Source organism: Hippichthys cyanospilos, chromosome 20, assembly GCF_059441005.1.
Source record: "Hippichthys cyanospilos isolate Australia breed blue-spotted pipefish chromosome 20, RoL_Hcya_1.0, whole genome shotgun sequence".
Lineage (NCBI taxonomy): Eukaryota > Metazoa > Chordata > Actinopteri > Syngnathiformes > Syngnathidae > Hippichthys > Hippichthys cyanospilos.
This window is the reverse complement of record NC_142388.1, coordinates 6,741,008-6,764,385: the sequence shown is the minus strand read 5'-3', so window position 1 is coordinate 6,764,385 and position 23,378 is coordinate 6,741,008. Positions and strand designations below refer to the sequence as shown.

The following is a 23,378-nucleotide window of genomic DNA, read 5'->3' as shown; positions in this document are numbered from 1 at the left end:
AAAAGATTTGCTATGGCTCACTACATTAGCATCTTTTTTGCAATCGTCTTGGCGCTTCGCATTTATGCGGTAGGCTAAACTTCATGAATGTCAATGGCTGAATTAAGAAGCGAGACGCCATTTTTTGAGATCTCAAGTAGCAGTCGTAAATGTCAACTTGCAAAGAATGATTTACCATTCTCCAACGCAGCCAAATAACTGATGAGAGAAGGTTTACGCAGCTGCTCAATTCCTCAACCCCCCCCCCCCACGAACGTCCCCAAAGAGCGCGATCATGTGTTTGGTGAACGGTGCGTATTTTCAAACATTTTCCGCATCATAACCGCTTACTCGGGGGAGTAATGCACCTCGGCGCAGTCAAATAAACGTATCCACATGTGTCGCGCGCACCACCTGCTACGACAGATTGCCGACTCAGCAACCGTACGGGTTTTTCAACGAAAAGATATCACACAAACTGCTGTATTGTATTTGTGGCCTAACGGTACAACTAGTTTTGCGTCAGATGATGTATTTGGATTTTCTGTCAGCACCGAGCTATTCTTTCCGCTCTGAGATGTGACCGATAATAAATTCTTCAGATTTACCGCGCTCTGAGCTAATAAATGGCAACGCTGATGTGTAAAACATCTGTTGGCACGCCGCGGCTGTCAGGTAAAAACACGGCGCACATTTGTTTGATCTGTGGGAGTTTAAGAAGCTCTCACAAGCCGTCGCGTTAAATCGCTTTCATCTGCGCTCAATGGATGCATCATTTCGGATCATAAGATTATTGCGGTGAATGAAATAATAAATCATAACTCACCAAGTGATGCTAGCACTACGACAGTGATGATCAGGAATGCAACTAATGCGTAAAGGATTTTGACAGCCAGTTGGAGGGATTGGCTCTGCTGGCACCTCACGCAACCTCCTCTCGTGCGACCTGGATATGTCATCATGGATCATGCAAGAATTTCAGGGCTTTGCTTGCTTCATCTAATGAAGAAAAAACTGTCTAAAAACATCTGGGGCAAAAATAATCCACTTGAGCCCTCCAAAAAACGGGTTATTCAGTTTTGACCCAAATTTAGAGAGTATTACAAATTGGGTAAAAAAAATATATAAAAGCACAAAATTGGATTTAACTGCTAAGGTTGACTCATTCACTGCCATTGACGACAAAAGACGTCAAACATCCATTTTCACAGTTGTAGCAGTGAATGAGGTAATTATTTGCCCTGTCATGATATGTTGCTAGCATAAACTAAAAGAAAAAAAGCATAATTTGCAGAAATCTGCCGTGTCATGGAGGAATATCTAACTCATTCACTGCTATTGACGACTATAGACGTCAAAGATAATGTTCACAGGGCAGGCAGTGAATGAGTTCATTATATGACCCACAATTGATTTCAAAGAGCAGCACAGTTTGGATTAAAAAAAAAACAGCTGTATGTATTAGTTTTACATGATGATCATAAAGTAGGAATGAGATAATTTAGTTCAAACTAGGGATGCAATTTTTTAGTATTCGGATCTTTTTTAGAGAATTTGATTCCAATATATTTTAGGGAGATGGAAAAAAAAAAAAAAAAAAAAAAAAAAAAATATATATATATATATATATATATATATATATATATATATATATATATATATATATATATATATATATAATTTTCTCAAACTGTTTGAATGCACGTGTGTGTATGGCCTTCACCTCTGAATGGTGGTATATCTTCTTCTTCGCCATTGAGCTCCTCTTCTGCAAAACGTGATTAAAAAACAACATATGATTTTGCTCATTAATCACAGCTGAGCAGTCTCAAATGGACAGTATGCGGCAATAAATGACAAAAAGGAAAAGATTACCTTTAAAAAGCTGGTTCTCATATCCTCCGTAACTGTCTGTCAAGGAAAGAAAGACATAAAAAAGAGGTAAGAAACCCACAAAATCTTCTCATTTCTCCTGCTCCACATGAAGACCCCTAAGGGTGCTCGAGCACCTGCCCATTTGTCCTGGATAAAAAACCCATTTGTTTATATTTCTTCATCAATATTTAAAAATAATCCAAAATATTCTTTCTGTCATCAATACCCGACTCAATATGTTTTGCTGGGTAAATGGATAATTAGGATCACCGTGTAAATTATTTGAGAAATAGATGCTGTTTTTGGGCTCAATTTATTGCATTAGCGTCATACCTTCAACAGCAACATGGCTGTACAGAACATGCAACGATTTTTTTTTTTTTTATGCTGACTCACAACCTCATGCCGATGTAAACAAGAATGAGCTCCACCACAGGATCAAATGAACCACACAGTGGTCGTAAAAAATCTTGGTACCCGAACGTCCTGTTTTAATAACAGCATGGAACAGCACACACTAATATAACTCACAGACTGGTGCATGTGGACATGATGTCAGGTAATGAAACCGCACAGACCTGCAAGGAAACCTTAAGAACTTTCCAGAAGACCGGCAGGCTGCTGAGAAACGTGTTATTCTGCTAAATTATGATTATGTAATGATTAAAGTCACATTACAAGCTAGAAGCCAAAGCAGACACTTTTTCATGGAAAATTATTAATATTACACCAAAAATACTTGACGGGGCGCTATGAGTGAAGAAAACTAATTTAGATGCAGCTCAACTATGTATTTATATTTTATGGTTTTTCTGTTTATAAGAGCTAAACACAATTAATAATGATAGCATTGATGCTAGTGCTAACACAATATGAGAAATGTGCTGGTTGGTCCATCAGTATTATCGAGCACTTAAATCTGGTCAACCTGAATATTTTTTTTACAATATGTTGGATGGAGCCCAACACTTTTGTCACTTTTGTTATAATTCAAGATTTATAGAATAAAAAAAAAAGATTTTAATGTCTCCACTTCACGTTCTGTATTGAAGACCGGAGATTATCAAGATGATTCTTTGCACATTGATAAATAGCCAATCAAATCATTTTGAATCAAAATCCAATTCTAAATCAGAATCGTAGAAGCAAAAATCTGAATCGAATCGTGAGACAAAAATTCTCACCCCTTCAAATCATGTACAAATTCCGATCAGTAAATCTAACTTCTGACGTAGGTTTTACACTATGACCTTCATTCACTGTGAGAACGTTTACTTGTGGCCGCAGTGGAAAGTGCGGTTATTGTAGATCTGGGCAAGTACGACATGCTAGAAAAAGAGATCGTTCCAACCAAAAATTGTCATGATAAAAAACGATAACGATAATAACACCGAAAAAGAAGAGGATAACAGGAAACCCTTGAGAGGTAGCCCAAAACTATTACTGATTGGCGCTCATCAAAACTTTTAAATGTCGATCGTCAACGTCAAAACGTGAACCCGTTACTTGAGCGTTTTTGTTAGCCATTTTGGTTTGAACCAACGCCAGCATTTATTGATTGTGGTTTTTTGGACTTTCCCTGCAAATTGAAAGAATCAGCACATTGTTTATAATTTAAAGTGTATCCACCCTCAAATATTTGTCTGCTTTTCAAGCCCTCTCACCCGCCATCACACCAGCCCTTTCTTTTTTGCTCATGTTTTCATTTCTCCCCGCGGAAAAAAAAAATCCTCCCATCGGACCTGTTAGTGAGGAAGCGGACGGGTCCAACACACACAGAGCAATGCGAAGTCACACCTAAACAGCTAAGTCACGGCCAAGCCATGTGGAACCACTAAAAATATATTCAGCGCTTTTTGAACAGACGGCCATTTGCAGGGAATTGTCGTATCGATGACATAAGCGGATTCGATATGAACTGTCACCCCTCTATTTTTTTTAAATTATGGAACATGTAAGTCAAAAGTAATAAGTCCCATAAAGGATAGCTTAGAGAAGATATATATATTTTTTTTTTTGGACAAAATTCGTGTCATATTTCAGCATGGTGGGTAGGACTGTAGACCTAAACGCAAGGGGACAACAAGGAATGGATAGCAACGACAAAAACGATGACCCGACAAGAACTGAAAGGAAACAGGAAACTAAATGCGCTGAAAACTCACGAGACAACAAGGAACACCTGGGCAGGACACAATTGGAGCAGGGAACGGATTGGTTAACAGGGAAAGGTGGACGAAATCACTCTAAACAAGGCACTGACACAAAGGGGAAAAAAAACACAAATAACTCAGTACAACACAAAACAAACACATAAACCAAACACACAAAAACTAACAGAAACCCAAGACAGGAAAGGAACGAAAACCACTAACAACCTCCCAAAAACCAGGCAGTCAGGTGGCTGTTAGCAGCCAGTGTGCTAGTCGCAGCTAACAAGTTGATCGTGTTTCCTGAGATTGTTTTCAATAAAAGAAGCAAGCAGACTGAATCAGCATCCGAGTTCATCCTTGTTCATACACAAGATTAATACAGTAGCTTTCAAGAGGAAAGTGATTTTAAAGTAGAGCAGGTCAGCAGAGGGGGGCAACTTTTATTTCTTTTTTTTTTTTGCTAAACCAATATTCATCAGAGCCCCGCCACCATTCCATCGTCTATGGTCCATCATTTTTTCAAGCCATACAAATTGTAATCGTCGTTTGTCAGTCTGTGTATTTTTGCCCAACCTTCCGCCATCACGAGAAGGTGACATTTTTTTTTTTCTGGTTCTTCATTCGTCAGGCGCTGGTCTACTTCTGTCGGCACTCATACTAATTCTTTATTCCATTTTATCATTTACACTTAAAGTTAACACCATGTCTGTGGTTCTACGATTATGCTGCAAATGAAACACAACACAGTAATATAAATATAAAACACAAAAACAAGGGTTTTAATCCTAGGCTATAATGCAGGGGAGGAGAGCGCAATTAGCAATCATGTCCACTGGATGACATTGTCATGCTTTACATGACTCTAATGGAGGATGTCGGTTTTCATTTATAACTGCCTGCCCTACAACTATAGAAGACGGTTTCATTAACATTTGACTAAATTTGTCCAAATTTCATCAGTTACATACACTACAACTGAAACAAAATATTGCTGAGGTCGAATTTACAAAAAAACGTCTTTCGTTGATGACGTCATTTGTCGGCAAAACGGCGACAGACTGACGGACAGTCCGTCAGTGCTGACAAAGTGCCCACCTCTGGAGGTTAGAGACTGTGAGGCTGCCACAAGGTTTGAGCTAACGGCCCTCGCATGTTGACCAAGAATGAAGCCCATAGATGACCAAACAGGATAACTATGAGGTAAGATTCTCCTCAAACGCTCCCTTGCACGCTCAAAAGCGCCACGAGTAATGGCCTCGCCAATGCCCTCACTGCTTTTCCTAACCTACCCACCTGTGTGCCATCAATTTTGTCAACCTCATATATGTCACATTATGTAACAAATGCACTTCTGCGCAGAGCAGACGTTAGGTCCAGACCATGAGTGGAAACCTGGATGGAGCGCAAAACAAGTGCACAATTTAGCCTTGAAAAGGCTAACGTGTAAAGGCTGGAAAATGTCTCTTCCTCAATGTAATAAATTGAAACATTTCCTATTCTGACTCAATACAGATGCAGGATCCAGCATAAACCAGATGAACTCGATGAGAGTCAAACAGTGCAAGAAACAAACCTCATCAAAGCAAGAGGAGCTCACATCTCTGCTCTGAACAAGACCACTAAAGTGAAAATTATTCTCATCTCAACCATAAGGAGACCAAAAACGGCTATTTGAAATACGTGATGTACTGAATGGTTCTTGTTCTTAGTTTGGGATTAAGTATGAATTTAAAACGATACTTATTTTGTGTTTGGTTCAATTTATAAGGTGTAAAAACATAAAGAAAAACAGCCAGGTGACCCTGCAGTTTGCATGTTGTTCCCATGCCTGCAAAACATACATGGTATGTGTATTGGACACTCTAAATTGCAATTAGGAGTGATTGTGTGTGTGCGTGGTTGTTTTTCCTTGTGCATCCTGCAATTGGCGAGCAACCAATCCAGAGTGTCCCCACTTATTGTAAATAAACAGCTGGGATAGGCACCAGCATGCCAGCAACCCTAGTGAGGAGAAGCGGCTATGGGAAATGGATGGATGAAAATTCATGTAGTATAATTTTTTTATAAATAAATAAAATCACGATTTATTTTCCTGCTTGACAAGGGAAGAAAAATTGCTGCAAAAATAGCAAGGTAAACCTGCAATAGAAAAAGATATGATCATTATTATTATATGATTATTCTGGGGTTCTTTTCTCATCACTCCCGCCCATCGTCCACGCAGACCCTCTCCCACTCGGCGCCCCCTCCGTCCCCAGCCCCTGGAGGAATGTATGAGGCAGCATATTTTGCTCCGGCTGAACCGGGCTGGACTCAGCCCTCAGAAAGACTCTGGAAAACCACATCAACATAACTGCTGTAATCTTTGGCTGAGCAACACACTATAAATGCGCTTTGGAGTTCATTGTGGCTCCAGACCACTTTACCACCTTTCCCAGAATGCTCAGGGCCAAGGGAACAAGATGGGTGCCATTACTATTTATTGGCAATGTCAAATCCAAACACAATCTGAGTTCATGTGAAACGGGTTATAATCAGGCTGTGATTACCCGAAGCACCGGACCTCCGAAATAGCAGACCGAAGGAGAGGTCAATTACACTCAGGTATTCGGATGGTATATACTCCCGCCTAGATGTTTACGCTGGTCGAGCACGTATAAAAAATCCTAGAAGGGATGGGACAAACAGAGCGGTTGGGTTGTTATGGTTACGAGAATAACAGGAACTGGAAACAAACACCTGGGAGGTCAAGGTCAAAGGAAGTTGGGAAAAAGGTGAGGGTTTATTTGAGGATGTTCAAAGGCCAGCGCTTGATGCAAACCATCTGTGTCAATGGAAAGAAAGATTATATAGTGCTGTATATGTATTCAGACTCAAAAGTGCTTTGTCAGGTTTACTGGAGTTTACATTTTGAGTTTAAATAAACATTTGTTGCAGTTATGAAGTGTTTCAAACACAAAGTCTGACTCCAGAAGAGTGGTTGGGATGACTCTTTTTTTTTTTTTTTTTATGTTGTTGTTGCCAATCATCCCATCATTTTTAAAGCTAAGCCTTCACATTTTAGTTTTCTTCCAGCTCTAATCGCACGGATAAACATATTTTTGCGGTTTTCTCTAAAACTTGTGGGGTGAGGATAAAGTAGAAGCAGTCAGTAACATTTCCCTGCTCCTGTGGATGTCAAGCATCTTTGACTCCTGCAAAAGACACTTAAAAAAATCTAGGTTGGTGTATTAATTATTATTATTAGTAGTAGTAGTAGTAGTAGTAGTAGGAATATCAATAACATACTATTTTATTTTAGATTATGATATTATACCATATATAGGGTCATTTTGTTAAAAAAAACACACACACACACACACACACACACATTTGGGTTAAATAAATTACCCAGAAGATGTGTTTTTGGTCCCTTTTTTGATCCATGTTGGGTTATTATTATTAGTAGTAGTAGTATTGTTATTATTATTAGTTGTAGTAGTAGTAGTAGTAGTAGTAGTATTACTACTATATATATATACCTGCTATATATATATATATATATATATATATATATATATATATATATATATATATATATATATATATATATATATATGTATTTATATAGGTCATTTTGTTCAAAACAATCCCCAAATTTGGGTTGAAAAAATTACCCAGAATATGTGTTGGTCCCTTTTGGGTTTTGTTTTGTTTTTTTATATAGTGTAAGGTTCTCACCACAGTTTTGAGCTAATGTGTCATATACAAAATATATTTAGTATTTCTGAATACTAAATACATTTTTATCATTACAAAAACAGCTGCTGGGTTTTATTCTGCAATGCCTTAAATTGAGCTACATTACGTTCTTCTGCCTTTTTTTTTTTTTTGCTTTGGTAAACAGGCTTACATCATTTCAAGCTGCTGAGCCACATGCGGTATTCCCTCCCACTTCCTCATCCCAACTGTATCCTTCTAGTCTCTATCGGGCTTTCAGTCAAACCTTTGTGGCTCAGCACAAAGCCGGTGTGGGAAACATGTAATGCTCCTGCCCTCCTCTAAGCCCCCCCTTGGCAAACGTTGCCTTCATACCATGTTGCTTCAAACCTTATGTTCCCTTGCTCTCTTGAAGAGGAGGCAACATGTGTGGAAATTTGGCCAAGGGCGCACAACGCTTTTGTTGAAGTCATGGACATCTAATATGCATGCACATGCATGGAGATTTAAAAAGCTGACAGATTGTAGTTTCCCCACCCAAGATCAACAAGCTAGTGCTTTCTCAGGTTTGGAGATGTGAAGCATATGTGCTGCTTTTTACAGGTGCATGACCGCATGTTATAATGGCCGCCACCACGCTTGGATAGTCAGCAATTCATTTTCTCCACCGCTTTTCATTGGGCGCGCAATTGGTAACGTAACATTGCCAACGATAATAACAAATCTTTTACATTATTTCACAGCCAACCATCGATCAGCTTGATTAACTGTGGTTTGATTAGGCATTTCACATCAAAGGGAAAGCAATGGAAGAAAACACTAGGGAGCTGAAATTTCACCCAGATGGTTCAACATTGCACAACTACTTATCGCATTTTCAGAAGTGTGCCAGCCACTGTATTAGCTAAAATGCTACGAGAACAATGTGGGGAAAAAAATTGTCTAAAAATAGTCAATACTGCACAGCGTAAGAATAACTTAATTATGGGTCAACAAAGGACAGAGGCAATTTGACCTATATTTCAAGATTACCTCAAAAAGAGAATGTTCATCTTGGATTGGCTCCCAGCCAATGGCAGGACACTTATAATATGCGGCAGATTACTCGACAAATAACCAGTAATCAAGTGAATCAATAATTATTTAGGGTAATCAATTATTCGTTTAGAAAACAAGAATTATTCAAATGCTTAGAGTCTCAGCCACTACACTAGAAAAATTCTCAGAAAATTTTAGTCAGATAAAAATGCAAACTTACTATCATTGTATAGAATCAAAATAAGACATTTGTAAACATGCAAACTATAATATTATACATAAATATACAGAATGTATCATGTTATATTCTATATATATATATATATATATATATATATATATATATATATATATATATATATATATATATATATATATATATATATATATATATATATATGCCCCCTGGTGCCTAGTAAAAATATAACTGCAGATGTAGCGCATTGAATTATAAGGCACAGGGGCTCAAATCATGAGCAAAAAGTTGCAGCATGTCATCCGAAATGTTCGAATCAAGCCAATAAAAACATTCAATTTGAATAGCTAAACCACTTAAAATCAAATATATCCCAACTCAAGAACCTGTGATTTACAGGTCTCCCTCACCATTGTGAGGTCAAGGGTTCAATTCCACGCTCTGGCATTCCTGTTTGGAGCATGCACTTTTTCATGTTTGAGAAAATCCGAGTACCCCCAAAAAACTCATGCAAACACACAAAGAAGACGCAAATTCTATACTGCGGAGCTGTGTTTCAAACCCAGAACTTCACAACATTAGAAATGTGTTCAATTGAAAAAAAGAAGGTGCCCCTTCGGGTCACGTTTACCTTTCATGATTTGTCACTTGGTCGCGGTTGTAGTGAAGGTGATGCCGCCGCCTCCTCCGCCGGTTTCCACAGCACCACAGGTGAAGCCAAAGCAGTCAGCAGGATGACGCATCCACATTCATTTTCCCCAAAATAAGTAGAAGTCCAAAAGCTCCTCGGTGTTCTGCTGGAGTTTTTAAAAACGTGCGAAAAAGTTAATTCATTGGCATTTTAAAATAGGCAAAACCTATTAGATGAGTTCTCATCCCTGTCCCATCCAGAGCCTGAGGAAACTAAAGTCTCTGCAGAATGAGTCCATGGGCAACTTTCGGAGGGGAGGAAGCAAGGGAGAAGAAAAAATGAGAGGGTGAGAGAGGGAAACAAAGAAACTGGAAAAATGAGGGAGGGTCTGGAAGTGGGATGAAAAAAAAAGAGAAGGCAAGGCGAGGGGTAAAAAAGGGGAGGGGCCACGTGTTTTGTGGCCGAGTTAATGACTAACAAATGTTTGGACATGACAGGAATGAGCACCTTGAATACATGAGGCTTTGGAAAGTACGACCAGAAAATACCATGAAGGGAACACCTGCACATACCAAAATCATCATTCCAATCTACCGCTATTCTCGTTTTACAGTGCCGTCCCAAAAACCGACCCACACCGTAACAATACCAAACCCATATTTTTTGTTATGATGCTGTAAGACGTTTTGTTTCTAATTTAATGTCCCAAAAATGATATTTCTGTTTTTGAGGATAGGATTTGTTAGTTAGCACAGTTTATGATCCCGGGTCAAATTGACCCAGGATGTTATTAACTATTCCAGTGAAACAAAAGCAACATACGGGTAGAAGTGTTGCCTTTGTTACTTTGTGAATGAGTTTCCAAACAAAAGTTGAGTTTTTGACACTTTTCGATAACTGCACATGTCCTCGGGTCAAATTGACCCAGGATATTATTACTGTTCCAGAGAAACAAATTTAACATATGACTCTAAATTAAGTGTTATCTTTGTGATGTACTTTGTGAGTGGGTTTCCACTCAAAAGTTTAGTTTTTTTTACATTTTCCAATACATGCACATGCCCTCGGGTCAAATTGACCCAGGATATAATTCATGTTCCAGAAAAATAAAAGTATCATACTTGTATAAATGAAGTGTTGCCTTCGTTATTTTGTGAGTGGGTTTCAAAAATTTGAGTTTTTGACACTTCATACACCTCCGGGTCATATTGACCCAGAGACATTACTGCTGTTTTTGAGGAATTAGCATAAATCACTGCTTAAAACAGCTAGAGATAGGCGAAAGAATTACTGAAAAAAATAGAAATAAAATGTACAACATTCACAACATGCAATTTTATCTAATATTTTAGATTGAATCTTGCAACCGTACATACAGCCTTGTTCAAACACATTTTTTTTTAATCGTGCAATATATTTTTACTTACCTTTTCAATCACACTACTTTTTTAAGTAGCAACAGCGCAATTACACTTTGCATTCAATTCTTTTTTTGGAATAAAACCACTGCATTGTTTGTCATGAATACTTGTTGGGTTTTATTGTGGTAATACTGTGGCGGTAATTGATGTAAACAAACAAAAATAAAAATACTGTACTTGTTTAGGTGTCCAGGTATCCAGACAAAACCACCAAAATCAAAGAACGCTTCAGAAAGTGAGCTTGCAAAGTGTATCACGTATATCAAAACAAAGCTGCAGTTAAGATCAACTAAGGCAATAACAATTCAAGAGAGCACTTTAAAGAAGCAAAATATTTATACCCTGAAGGACATTTTTTGCAGTTATTGCAGCCAATAGTTTTTCAGTCTAACGTCCTTTTAGGGTGACGTCTACATCCCCGCGTTGCTTCGAGGGCCACATGCTCTATTATGCAAACCAGAAATGTATCCAATGACAAACATCTCTCAGCTGTCCTTTGATCATGAAGAATTATATCGTGCCTCGTTTCTAAACCGGCCCGCATTCCGGCGCAAACACGCTCACGCATGTCAACCGACACAAAGCTGCGGCTAAATTGATGCCAGAATCATCCAGATTTCCATCTGGGGCCAATCAGAGGTGACTCAGTCAATATCATCCACAGGGCCCATTAAGCCTGGTGATAATTGCGCCGTGTAGGAAAGGTGACTCATTAAGATGTTCTCTTTGCATATGTGTTGAAATGCATACCATCAGTTAAGCTAGTCCTCATCAACAACCATGGAGACTGTTTCAGTTCGGCGGTCGGCCAATCGGACTAACATCCATATTTGAGTCCCTTTCGAGCAGTGGTTTGAAAATGGGGGTACCCTTGGGAGTATGTGAATGTGTTTCCGCAGGTATTGGCAAATCTAATGTGACGTGACAGGACCAGTAGAGCTTTCTTTTCAAATTAAGAGCAAATTCATTGGAACATCAAGCAAGCGCTTACATTTTGTTATAATGATTCCCTTGCAAAACATTGTATGTTTTTGTTTGGTTCATTTTCATATGGATGCATATTGTCAGTGAATATTCATGATCTAGCTTTTCAAAGAGAAAATATTTTGTGCACCTCACTTGCCGGGGTGACTATAAATAAGATCATTATCTGAAAAAATATGAATATATACAGAAGATATAATACAGTATAAAATGTAACTTTTTGCAGGGTTCATACAAGTTACAGCTTATTTTGAATCTGAAAAAAATAGCTTAAAGTGCATCAATGTGTCTGACAAATATAAAATGTCAGTCAGATAGCTCATGTAACATTTGTTTTATTGCTGAATCATGCGTTGAAAAATTGCATCAAGGGCATACGACGTTTTGAAAATGACTCAATGAGTTGCTGTATGTTCCAATAAATTTGCTCTCAATTTGAAAAGAAAAATGTAGCGTTTCTGCCAAGGCATTTTAAAAATCTCGCAAAGTGTCTTCACGTACCCCATTTGAAATGTGCCGTTTTAGAATACTGACCAATGACTTATTGATGACTAAAAGGCATAACGTTTCTGATTGCACAAAACCACAGCCTCTGTGAACCATCTGTTCAACTTCACATACCAAAAAAAAAAAAAATGGAGCAAAACAACTTTAAGCAGAGGGTCACGCAACAGATTTTCAGTTTGGTCACACTGGATCTGTGGATGGTACGCCATCGACACCAACAAACGCAAAGGCCAGATGTGCTTAAGCTTCGACGCCACTTCTAACTCTCGCCAATAAAGGCACATATGCATGTGGTTGAAAGACTGCCGGCAGATATTAAAGTTGCCTTTTGTCTCAGGTCAGCAATGGAGACACGACACTCTTAGGAAAGAACATTGCGAGCACAGGGAAAGACAGTTTAAAAGCTGCAAATTGGCATACATCATGTTTACATGTACAAACATCTTAACAGTATCACAACTTCACGCTAACCACACCAATCGGATTATTTTCTACAATACTAGCAAGTACACAAATAATGTTTATCTTGTATATTTAGGTCATTTATGAATTACTTCAGTCAATTAACACCTGCTTGTTATATTGCGAACATTTTTACTCCATTAAAAAAAAGAAAAACTCTCATGACCTTGAGCATCTGTCCTTACAAAAATGGATCAAATATCGGCCTTGACTGCAAATGTTTGCTGTATATTTTAAGAATCAACATTTTAGGTATGTCGCGTATGTACTGTATGTAGTGAAGTTCACGAGCTGCGAGAGTTGAGAGTTGCTGCCACCTTGTGTTGAATACGCGAATAACACAAACCCTAAAAATATCTACTGTAGTCCACAAACGCGTTAGATTTGTATGTCTAAGTGCAAGTGTGTCGAGGCATTATTTCCTGCAACACTACACATTATTTCATTTTCTTCACAACTACCGAAGTGACTGGTAGCATGAATTGTTTGAAAAAAAAACGGATTTAAAAAATGTAAATAACGTAAATGTAAATAACGTCCACTTTCAACTGTTGTGTTAAAACCTGAGATGATTATTTGCGTTAACTTGAGCTGTTGAGATAAAAAGTGAAAATTCTTGCGTCTGTCTTTAGATGAACCCATTTCAATGCTTTGGCAAAAATATTTAAATACACTGGCTACTTTATTTGATTATAAGCCGTTTCTTTAATTTGGTGTGCAGACTGCTGCATCGCGTACGTCTTGATTTTTCTATACAAATCATCGGTCGACGATGATTCGGTTGTTTTCGTCGACAAACGATTGCGGCTTGTTGTTTTTCATGCAGCACGTTTTAGGAAACGAGCGGGTTAGATTATTAAATGTTGAGTCATCGTCGTCATCAACCGCACGAATCCAATGTTTGTGCAGTTTCTATCTTTAGCTGCCAGTAAATTACGACATTTCTGGAAAAGTCCTCAGATCTTGGACGTAAAGTACACAGACAAACAACAGGAAATTGTCTTCCGATTTTCAAAATAATGAGATATTTATCCGGCAACGAAAACGTTTTATAAACTTGTTCTCTGTCATTTAGTTTAGTAATTAATTTACATAACGACATTTTACATACGTACGTCCCTCCATTTTTTTAATATGTACTAAATGTCAAGATTCCTTTCATTGCTTATTTCTGACATTAATTCAGGTTATTTTTCTAAATATCTTAGTTAAAATGTATCTATTGACTATTTTAATCATTTATATTACTGAACTATTGTTTTGGCTTAGTGTTACTTATTTTTAACTGATTTACTTTAATAGAAACATAATAGATCTGAAGTCTCCAAGCTAACAGCCGGGGGGGAATTTGCAGCCCGTGTGATATATTGTAAATGCATTTTGACATGCCATATGATAATAATAATAATAATAATAATAATAATAATAATAGAAACGTTTAATGGCAGTGTTAAAGTAGCACTTAAAAAAATCTCTATAGACGATGTGTAATTGCTTGCTTGAAAGTTTTTTTTAACGATCTTTAGTAAGTTAAGGTGAAAACAAAACAAAACAAAACAAAAAAAACGAAACATGTAGTCCTTTTCTGTACAATGACATCCCCATGTACTACCTACCGTGAATATACTTTGATTTTGAAGGAAATTGCCGGAAACGTCTTTCACTATCACGGTTAGCAGTACAATAGCAGCCCGATGAGTCACGTGTCAGCATGTCCCGCTTTTCTGCTGCTGCTGCTGTATAAATAAGAGCAGCAATGATGCAGAATCGGCTCCAGACGTCCTGAACCCTGAGGACACACTCACACACACACAGGTGAGTTACAGGTGCCTTTATTTTGCACAGCCTGCAGCAGAACAACTACAGAAGTAAACATTTTATCGATTTGCACGTGAATATGAGCGCAGCATCAAAATTGTTATTTTCAACTCCCACTAGTTGCGGTAATTCGTAGTTGCCGCATTTGTTAAACGTGGGTGTTTCATAAAGGTTAGGATTTGTATTCTTTTAAAATGCTGATAGATGTACAATATGCAGAATTGTAGAACGCATGGTGGAACAGATGGCTTGTTTGTTTTGCTTACTCATGGGCGTGACCTCCATCTCGGGATCAGAACAAGTGGATTAAAGTTGTTGGAATTTTACTGAAATACTAGATTTTCGGTATTGCTATAGAGTATGGGCCGATCCAAGAGTTAAGACATATAAACCGTACTTTTTATTAATAAAGTATGTGTGTAATGTGTTTAAAAGATATTTGAATTGATGATAGATAAACTGATGGATAGTGAGACGATTGGGCAAATGGGTGTTTAATTTAAGAACATGACGCACCAAGTGCAAGTCCTTTGGGTGCATAAAGCTGCAGGGGTGTAAAAAGTAGGACATCGTGCACTATTTCATTTGCAAGGCGAATTCAAAGAACAAGAAGAGGTGATTTTTTTTTTTCTATTTGGAAAAAAAAGAATGACAAGTTTAAAAAAACAGCTTTGGAAAACCTCCAAATAATAAATAATAATCAATCATAATAACGTGATATTAAATACACTGCAAACCAAAATACCACAATGTAGTCAAAACCCAATCTCCCCCATATCGGAATGGATCGAACCCAACTATTTTTGCCACTTAGTATCGTCTGTCAATCACTTGAAAACTTACGGTAATTTAAAATTAAGCTAATTGTATCTTTTTGAGAGAAAAATACGTTCTATGATCCCCAAGATTAGCACTTTATGTTGATAATATTTTTCTGTGCACAAATCTTTATTTATTATTATTATTTTTTTTAACAGTCAAGAGAGCTCATCATAAAAACAGAGTTCCAATTTTAATAATGTTTGTGCCGGTTAGCGGAATACCTGGCTGAAAATATGTACTGTATGATTTATGAGAACCACTTGATGAAGCTTATAACATTACAATATCTCCATATTTACATGTTTTTTTATGAAAGACTCACCAAAGAATAACCCAGCAAATATAGTTTGGGGCTATATGATGAAACCAGAGCATATGAAGAAAAAGGAAAACAACGATTTCAAATGATATTTTAGGCTGATGGAAAAGTGTTGTTTTTTTGGTGTGCTGCCAATTTTGGCGCATTTTACAAAGCTGAGCCAACTTTAAGGCCTTTATCTGGATTTACGCATTGCATTCTTTGAGTTGTATAACCACCGTCACTGTAAGCAGACTTTTTTTTTAAATCAAATGGCTCAGCGTCGGAACTGTGATTCATCCCTTTTTTTTGCCTTTGTCAACTGTCTCTGTTTAACTCTCCCACACTTTGGCCCCTCACTGCCCTTTTAGGGTCACCCCGCCTGGATGATTTTTACCTCATTAGCACTGCCTAAAGGGTAGCAGTCCTTCCTTGCAGTAATGAAGCATGTGGTTTAATTGTGAATAGGAGACAAACCGCATTGTCCAGCTCCTGTGCCAACACAGAAATGGAAATTAGTCTTTCTGATGTCCAGAACCTGCCAAGGGTGCACAAACTTTGTGAAATGCTAAAACATTGACAGTAGGGCTGGGGATAAAAAGTCAACCAATTCGGGTAAGTCTAGACTAAAAATATTAATCTCGAAGGTTTGCTGGAATTGTGATATCATTTTCTACAAGGACTGTTCTTGCAGCCGTATGCAGTTTTTCACTGAGGGTGTTTTTAAATGTGAGAAATCTTAAAAAAAAAAAAAAGTAATTCGTTTCCGAGAAAAGTATAAACTGTGTGGTAAAAATAATAGAAAAAAAATGTAAAAATTGAATGAAAAACTACTGCAAAGGGGAAACATACATTGTAATTAAAAAACACGAATAAAAAAACATGATGAATAAAAAAACACTTATAACAAACAAAAACTGTAAGAGCAAAAACCTTACGATCAACAAAAAGTATTTAATAAAAAACACATACTGTGAAGGAAATAAATATATATAATAAATGGAAAAACATGTACTTAAAAAAAAAAAAATCAACCACTACTCTGATTTCATTAACTGCGGGTATTTTTTGGAACGTAACTGCTGTAAAAAAATGAGCAAACACTATCACAAGTTTGGGATCATTTCTACTTGAAAAGAAAAAAGACAAAAACAAGAGAATATTCAATTATTGCCAAGTCCAAAAAAAAGTATCACATATGCAAAGACCATCTCGACATACGACACTGTTTTTTTTTTTCCGCCTAGTGGCCAAACGGCCGATGCTATATGTGTGCTAACATACATCCAACATTATTTTACACAGTCTATTTATATTTTAATGTGATTACCTTGCTGCACACAAGGACAGTTTATCAAACGAACTGTCACTCAAACCCCACACACCCTAGTTTTCAAATAAATCCAATGGTGGACAAAAGAGACCGTGTCCACTTCAGGATGTCTCTCTGGTGTGAAAAGCCACTTGAGTATGTGTGTGTTTGGAGAAAAATGAGAATAAAGGGTCAGCAGAGCAGACCAGTTGGACGTCAGCAAAAACGGGTAAATAGAGAAGGAGCTTGCCGTTCATGTTATGCAACGTTCAGCGGAAAGTCGCACTTGATGAAAGTCGCACAAAACAAATGATCCAAGGTCAGCGTGTGTGTGTGTGTGTGTGTGTGTGTGTGTGTGTGTGTGTGTGGGCGGGCACATGATGTCCTGGTGATACGGTTACATTCATTCACACCACACACACTCTTTGTGATGAATGTGCAATACATCTCTGCAGGGGTCACCAGCTTTGGAAGACGATAACAGAAACCATCAGATTTATTTTCAAATTCAAGATTTTATCCATTTTTGTAAAGCTTTTCCTAACAAACGCATATTGTTAATTTAGTTACTTTTTAAGTTATAAGCTTTTAATTTAAAAGCCCTTCAGCTGAGATCGACTTCAAAATAAGCCTTTTTTTTTTAATAATATATGAACACGAACACCTTGGTGTGCTTTTATTTTGAAGTCGTTCCAGGCAGCGTAACAGTTTGACGAGGATGCGCTGAGATTGAAATTCATCAGTGGCTGGAGCGACGTCATAGCATAAATTAGCCGCTAGCTAGTAGGAATGACTCTGCAGGCTTTCATGCTGACAGCATGACAGTTGCTGTTCATACTGATCACTTTTTAACAAACCTTGCTTACTCAAATCAGAATTTTTTTAACACTTGATATTCGATTACAATTTTCTGTGTTATCCAAACACCAAAAATAAATATCATTCATCAGTTGACAGGGGCGCGTCCTTGAATGGAAAAAAATTGTGGGATTTCTCTGCCAAATTCATAATCCACAAATGAGATATTAATCATAGTGCTTTTTTTTAACTAGTGGGGGCGCATAGAAATCATTAATACATTTTTCACTTTCCTTTCATTTTAAAGCCACGTGAGGCAAATTCAGTTTGTGAGTCGAAAACATCCTTATCAAAGATATGTGTTTGCATAACAGGCCTTGGGATTTTGGGCTTACTCTCAAGGGCAGAATGCAGGACAGTATGTGCCTCCCCTTGAATACCTCATTACTGGAATAATATGAATAATATCAGACAGGAAATAAATACAATGAAGGTAATTAAAAGTAGTTTCTTAATCTGTCTACTGTCTACAATGCAACGATTTGACCCCCCCCCCCCCCCCCTTTTTTTTTTTAACAGCACGAGCATTTCTCATTATCACCTGCTGGCCCTTTAAGAGTCAGAGAGGATGTTAATGATGATGATGATGAAGATGAAGAAGGGGTCCAAGTTGGTGGCTGTGGTGGCTTTTTTTTTGGCCTCCACCAACTGCATGCTCCCTCCTACCAGTGAAAATCTCAAACGTAAGATCTCTCGGCCACATGTAAAATTTTGTGTACTTTTTGCATACATAAATCCAATGCATACACTCAAATGCTATTTTTTTTTTTCTGCAGAGATTTCACTCGAAGGCGAAAAGTACCTGAATGTGCAGATTGAGAACGCCATCAACGGAGTCAAGGAGATGAAGGACATGATGCAGAAATCGTCAGAAGACCACAAGAAGGTTTTGGATGAGCTGGAGAAGACCAAACAGAAAAAAGAGGTACAGACAATCCTGTTACCCCGTTCTGTTCCATTGACGGCTTTTTTTTTTTTTTTTAACTGAGCTGGCAGTGAAGGAGTTATTCAATATTTGGGTTGTTTCAGGAGGCCATATTAGCAGCTCAGGAGATGGAGACCAAGCTGCAGGAGCAAGAGGAGGTCTGTAATGAGACAATGAAGGCCCTATGGGAGGAATGTAAGCCATGTCTGAAAAAAACCTGCGTCAAGTACTATTCCCGCACATGCAGCAGTGGGTCCGGGATGGTGGGCCGCCAGGTGAGACCTTACAGTAAGGGTGTCAAACTCATTTTAGTATTGAATGAACATATTCAATAATCTTTTTTTCCATTTGTTCATAAAACACAGTTTGCATAGAACGTATAAGAAGCTGAGTTAAACATGAATAAAATAAATAAACATAATGAAACAACCATTGGAAGGAAAATGCCTCTGTAAAAATATGTGGCTGTAGAACTACTGTTCAAGGAGTACAGTGAAGTGCAAACAAAATTGAACTGAATAAAATGATGCTGTAGTATTTCATTTTGGAAATACAGAATATCTGGCAATGGTCCAGATGTCCGCCTTACCCGAGAGATATGTTTGACATCGCTGCTTTTCAGTATTATTGTCCAAATAAGTGTTTCTCACAGGATTAATCATCAGAATGTGTCATGACTGTCTCACCTTCATTTTAGTTGGAGGGCCTGCTGAACCGAACTTCTCCCTTTTCTATTTGGATCAACGGGGAGCGGATCGACACCCTGGAACAGGAAGGACAACGGCAGAACAAAGAGTTCAGGGAGTTGGAAGACAAATACTCCGAAATGGCTGACGGAGTGGACGGCATATTTTCAGACAGTATGAAGGTATCATTGTTTACATTTAGATTAATTACAAATAAATAACCAACTATGGATTATTATGGAGTTAAATACAGTAGATAAAAATACAAAAACATTTGCATTTCCTAACCTTACTAATAATTATGTATTATTGATATATATATATATATATATATATATATATATATATATATATATATTTTTTTTTTTTTTTTTTTAATTATTTTAAGCAGATTCGTCCATCCCTCATTTGTTTTTCAAATTTTTGGTTTAGCTTGATGGGAAAAAAGGTAGAGAAATTGTGGAGGAAAACAAAACTCCCTTGCATATAAATAACCCTTGTGCAATATTTTGACCATTTTGGGGTCATTTTCTTCCACATCACTCTTGCAGTACTTTAATCAAGGGACGGCACATTCCTGGTAGTGTGATAACGATGTCATCGTGCCATGTTGAACTTTTGATATGTCAAAATGTGGGTGAAATTTCAGCTACCTAGTAGATGTAAAAGGTCTGATGTAAAGATCAATGTTTTTTTTTCTAGGTGGCTGATCACGTGCACTACAGCCCGCCCGTTTTCGCCATTCCCAATTTCTTCCCGTCTCGCTGGCGTCGAAGCATTCACTCGCTATTCCACGAGCCTTTCCCCAGTTTCCAAGGTCTGTTCTCCAACATGATGGGCATCGGCAGGAGGAACCCCTTTGACTCTTTTGGTTCAATGATGGACTTTGACACGGACGCTCCAACTAATGAGGGTGCGCACAAAAAACGTCGATAAGTTCAAAAGATGAACGGAAACTCAATTTTTTTGATGGCGATTGTTTTATATGTGTATAAGCACCGACTGAAAACGTCGCTCCGGTTTTGCACATACTCACAGACGGCAGCGTGAACGAGGACGTGGTCATCACCAAACCTTACGGGGACGGCAGCATGACGTGCAGGGAGATCCGCCGCAACTCGGCCGGCTGCCTCAAGTTCCGCGATGAGTGTCAGAAGTGCAAAGAGATTGAACATGTCGGTAAGTCCGATCTCGATGACTATTAAGCTTGATGAAAAATGTGCAAATCTGTAAAAACACAGTGGAATATTAGACCAAAGTATTGAATACATTTTACATACAATAGTGCATTGTTTTCTGCAATATGTATATTGGTAGACATGGATATTTTCTGTTGGAGTTGTTTGTGAGGAGACAACATGTCTCCTGAAGCTGTAAGAAGAAAGCAGGCACAGCGACCTGACCACAGGGCGGAACGGTATGGGGTCGGTTGTTATGTTGCTGGGAAAGTAGTTAGCAGTGATGCATGGACTGATGGTGTAAGGATGTGCACTCACATCCCCCAATATCACAAGCTGATTTTCAGGTTGCATCCATATGGTTTTTTAACTAGAGCCAATCCTAATTAATTACTTTTCTTCTGTCCATTCTCCTCGTGAGTAAAAAGAGTTCAAGACTCTTGTCTTCCTTCCTTGTGTTTTGCTTATTAAATGTTCTGGGTTAACTGAACCTGACATACATATCATTGGCGTTTTACATGTAATACATAGTAGTAGTTTAAAAAAAATCATCAATCTTTTGCCGAGTTCTAAACTGATTACAGTTTGTCCATTTCCTTTACAGATTGTTCTGGAAAGAAACCCCTGGAAGGTCCCCTGAAGGAGGAACTGGAGAGGGCCCTGGCCATAGCCGAGCGCTTCACCCAGCACTACAACGCTCTCCTGAAGCGCTTCGAGGAGCACATGTTCAACACATCCACCGTCATGGACCTTTTCAACAGGCAGTTTGGATGGGTGTCTTCTCTGGCCAACAACACCAACTCCAAGGATGATTTCTTCAAAGTAGAGACGGTGCATACACACTTTGCACTATGTTAAAGTTCATAGTGCTTGACCCCTGCCAAGCTGCCCATTAATGCTGAAAATCTGCATAATTATTGACACCAATTAAAATGTATTGGGGGGAAACAAATGCTATTTTATTCATTAAATACTCTACTGTTAAATAATCAGCCGATTAATTGGAATGTCAAGCTCTCGAATTGTCATGCTAAGCTGTCTTCCTAGTTTCTATCCAAGTCTAGTTTCTGTGTCTAGTTTCCGAGTCTAGTTCCAGAGCCTAGATTCCGAGTTTACTTTTCTGGTTGGGTGTGTTCAGTCTAGTTTCCAAGTCTGGCTTTTAGATTCTAAATTCCAAGTCTAGTTCCAGAGCCTAGTTTCTGATTGTAAGTTCCCAGTCTGATTTGTTGAGTCTAGTTTCCAAGCACACTTTAAATCCATATCGGCCTATAATATAGTTGAGATTTACTATAGTTTTTTGTTTTTTTTTGTTATTACAGGTGGTCACCAGGGATCCAGTGCAGAGGCCCGGTGAGGATGCCGAGCAGCCGGACACCAAGGTCTCCGTCAAACTCTTCAAATCGCCGCCCATGGATTTAAATGTGCCAGGTGACATTCCCTGGAATGACCCCAAGTTCCCTGAGGTTGTGGCCCAAGAGGCATTGGACCACTACAAGGATATCACTGTGTGAGTGGCCTGCATTTGCTGTCAAAGCCTTCCTATTAATACTAAAAGTGTTAGTTAAATTTCTCTGTTAACTCAGTTCTATTTAAGGAAATCTGCCAAAAAAAAAAAGAAACATTTGGGCACTTTGCAGTCAGATTTGGTACTTTTGTTCAACAGTTGTATTTTACATGCAAATATATTTAAACAAAAAAAATGATTTAAAAAAGAGTTAAGTTCTAAAGTTATCAATTTGTACATATTTAACTTAATTGATTGTTAGATGATAAGTACCATACTAATTGATTACTTAGGTAATAAGTACAATTATTTTAAGTACTTACGTATTTAAGTGATTGATTAATTGACCCTATTAGACCCTCCTTTAGCCACATAAAATATTTTAAGAAAAACGAATGTCCTGTTCCATGTCAGATATAAACCCAGATTCAAGGATATGTGACAAAACCAAAACAACACATGTAACAGTTAATTTGAGGATAAAACACACCAAATAGTTTTTCTGTTCAAAAATCTGAATGAAGAGACATCTTTTTGTTTTTCCAGGGTTGCCAAATAGAGAATTTGTGCGAACACCTGAAACACACTGCAGCGACTCACTGATTCCTCTACGACTCCACTCAAGTCCTGCTTCAGCAAAGTGACAGTTTAACCCTTGTAAGGTGTATTTAGATCTCCTTGTCCTGCTGGAAGAGAACATAGTCAGTAGATGATAGTCTCTAGAAAGGTTCTTTGTTTGCATGGGCGAGCTGTCAACAACCTTAAATCTGCCTGACTTTCAAGAGTTAATCTTAGTTTGTTCTCAGTACCTCGCAATACCTGCAGATTGATTCTTTACAGCAAATTGGTAAAATACACTTGTCCAAGATTTCAGAGACATTGAGGCTAAGGTTGTTGTGCAGTTATTGTGCTGAGTTTGATGGTTATGGAACCATTAAACCTTGTGGATTGCACCCACGGGTAGTCCCTTAAAGCAAAATGTTAGCAATATTAAAGCAGTGCATAGAGAAAAATAAAACCTTCTCAAATCAA

The 23,378-nt window shown here is 38.0% G+C and overlaps 2 protein-coding genes across 5 annotated transcripts in view; one reads left to right on the top strand and one right to left on the bottom strand.

The window, feature by feature from the left end:
• Nucleotides 1–14,699, bottom strand: part of scara3 (scavenger receptor class A, member 3) — a 20,699-nt gene extending 6,000 nt beyond the window's left edge. The window contains exons 1-5 of one of the 3 annotated variants that reach the window (XM_088403148.1): nucleotides 14,562–14,699; nucleotides 9,572–9,737; nucleotides 1,855–1,890; nucleotides 1,703–1,747; nucleotides 806–925 (exon numbers count right to left, since the gene is read on the bottom strand). In XM_088403148.1, the coding sequence (XP_088259274.1) occupies nucleotides 806–925; nucleotides 1,703–1,747; nucleotides 1,855–1,890; nucleotides 9,572–9,578 (208 nt within the window). In that variant the 5' untranslated portion in view covers nucleotides 9,579–9,737; nucleotides 14,562–14,699. Of the gene's footprint in view, nucleotides 1–805; nucleotides 979–1,702; nucleotides 1,748–1,854; nucleotides 1,891–9,571; nucleotides 9,738–14,561 lie in introns of those variants that run through there. The other 2 variants (XM_088403149.1, XM_088403151.1) reach the window with 2 other exon arrangements.
• On the top strand, nucleotides 14,603–23,378 carry clu (clusterin). 2 transcript variants are annotated; one of them, XM_088403152.1, is made up of 10 exons: nucleotides 14,603–14,760; nucleotides 18,573–18,736; nucleotides 18,830–18,978; nucleotides 19,083–19,253; nucleotides 19,676–19,846; nucleotides 20,367–20,577; nucleotides 20,703–20,843; nucleotides 21,447–21,673; nucleotides 22,162–22,349; nucleotides 22,893–23,378. In XM_088403152.1, the coding sequence occupies exons 2-10, from the start codon at nucleotides 18,622–18,624 to the stop codon at nucleotides 22,903–22,905; spliced, it is 1,386 nt and encodes a 461-aa protein (XP_088259278.1). In that variant the 5' UTR covers nucleotides 14,603–14,760; nucleotides 18,573–18,621; the 3' UTR covers nucleotides 22,906–23,378. The 2 variants fall into 2 exon arrangements, with proteins under 2 accessions (XP_088259278.1, XP_088259279.1); XM_088403153.1 differs by lacking the exon at nucleotides 22,893–23,378 and having other exon boundaries at nucleotides 22,162–22,353.

Excerpts from the sequence above, each read along its gene's own strand:
- clu (XM_088403152.1), top strand. The coding sequence starts at position 18,622 with ATGTTAATGATGATGATGATGAAGATGAAGAAGGGGTCCAAGTTGGTG. Across the intron at positions 19,847-20,366 it reads TATTTTCAGACAGTATGAAG|GTGGCTGATCACGTGCACTA; the intron begins GTATCATTGTTT and ends TTTTTTTTCTAG. Across the intron at positions 21,674-22,161 it reads ATTTCTTCAAAGTAGAGACG|GTGGTCACCAGGGATCCAGT; the intron begins GTGCATACACAC and ends TTGTTATTACAG.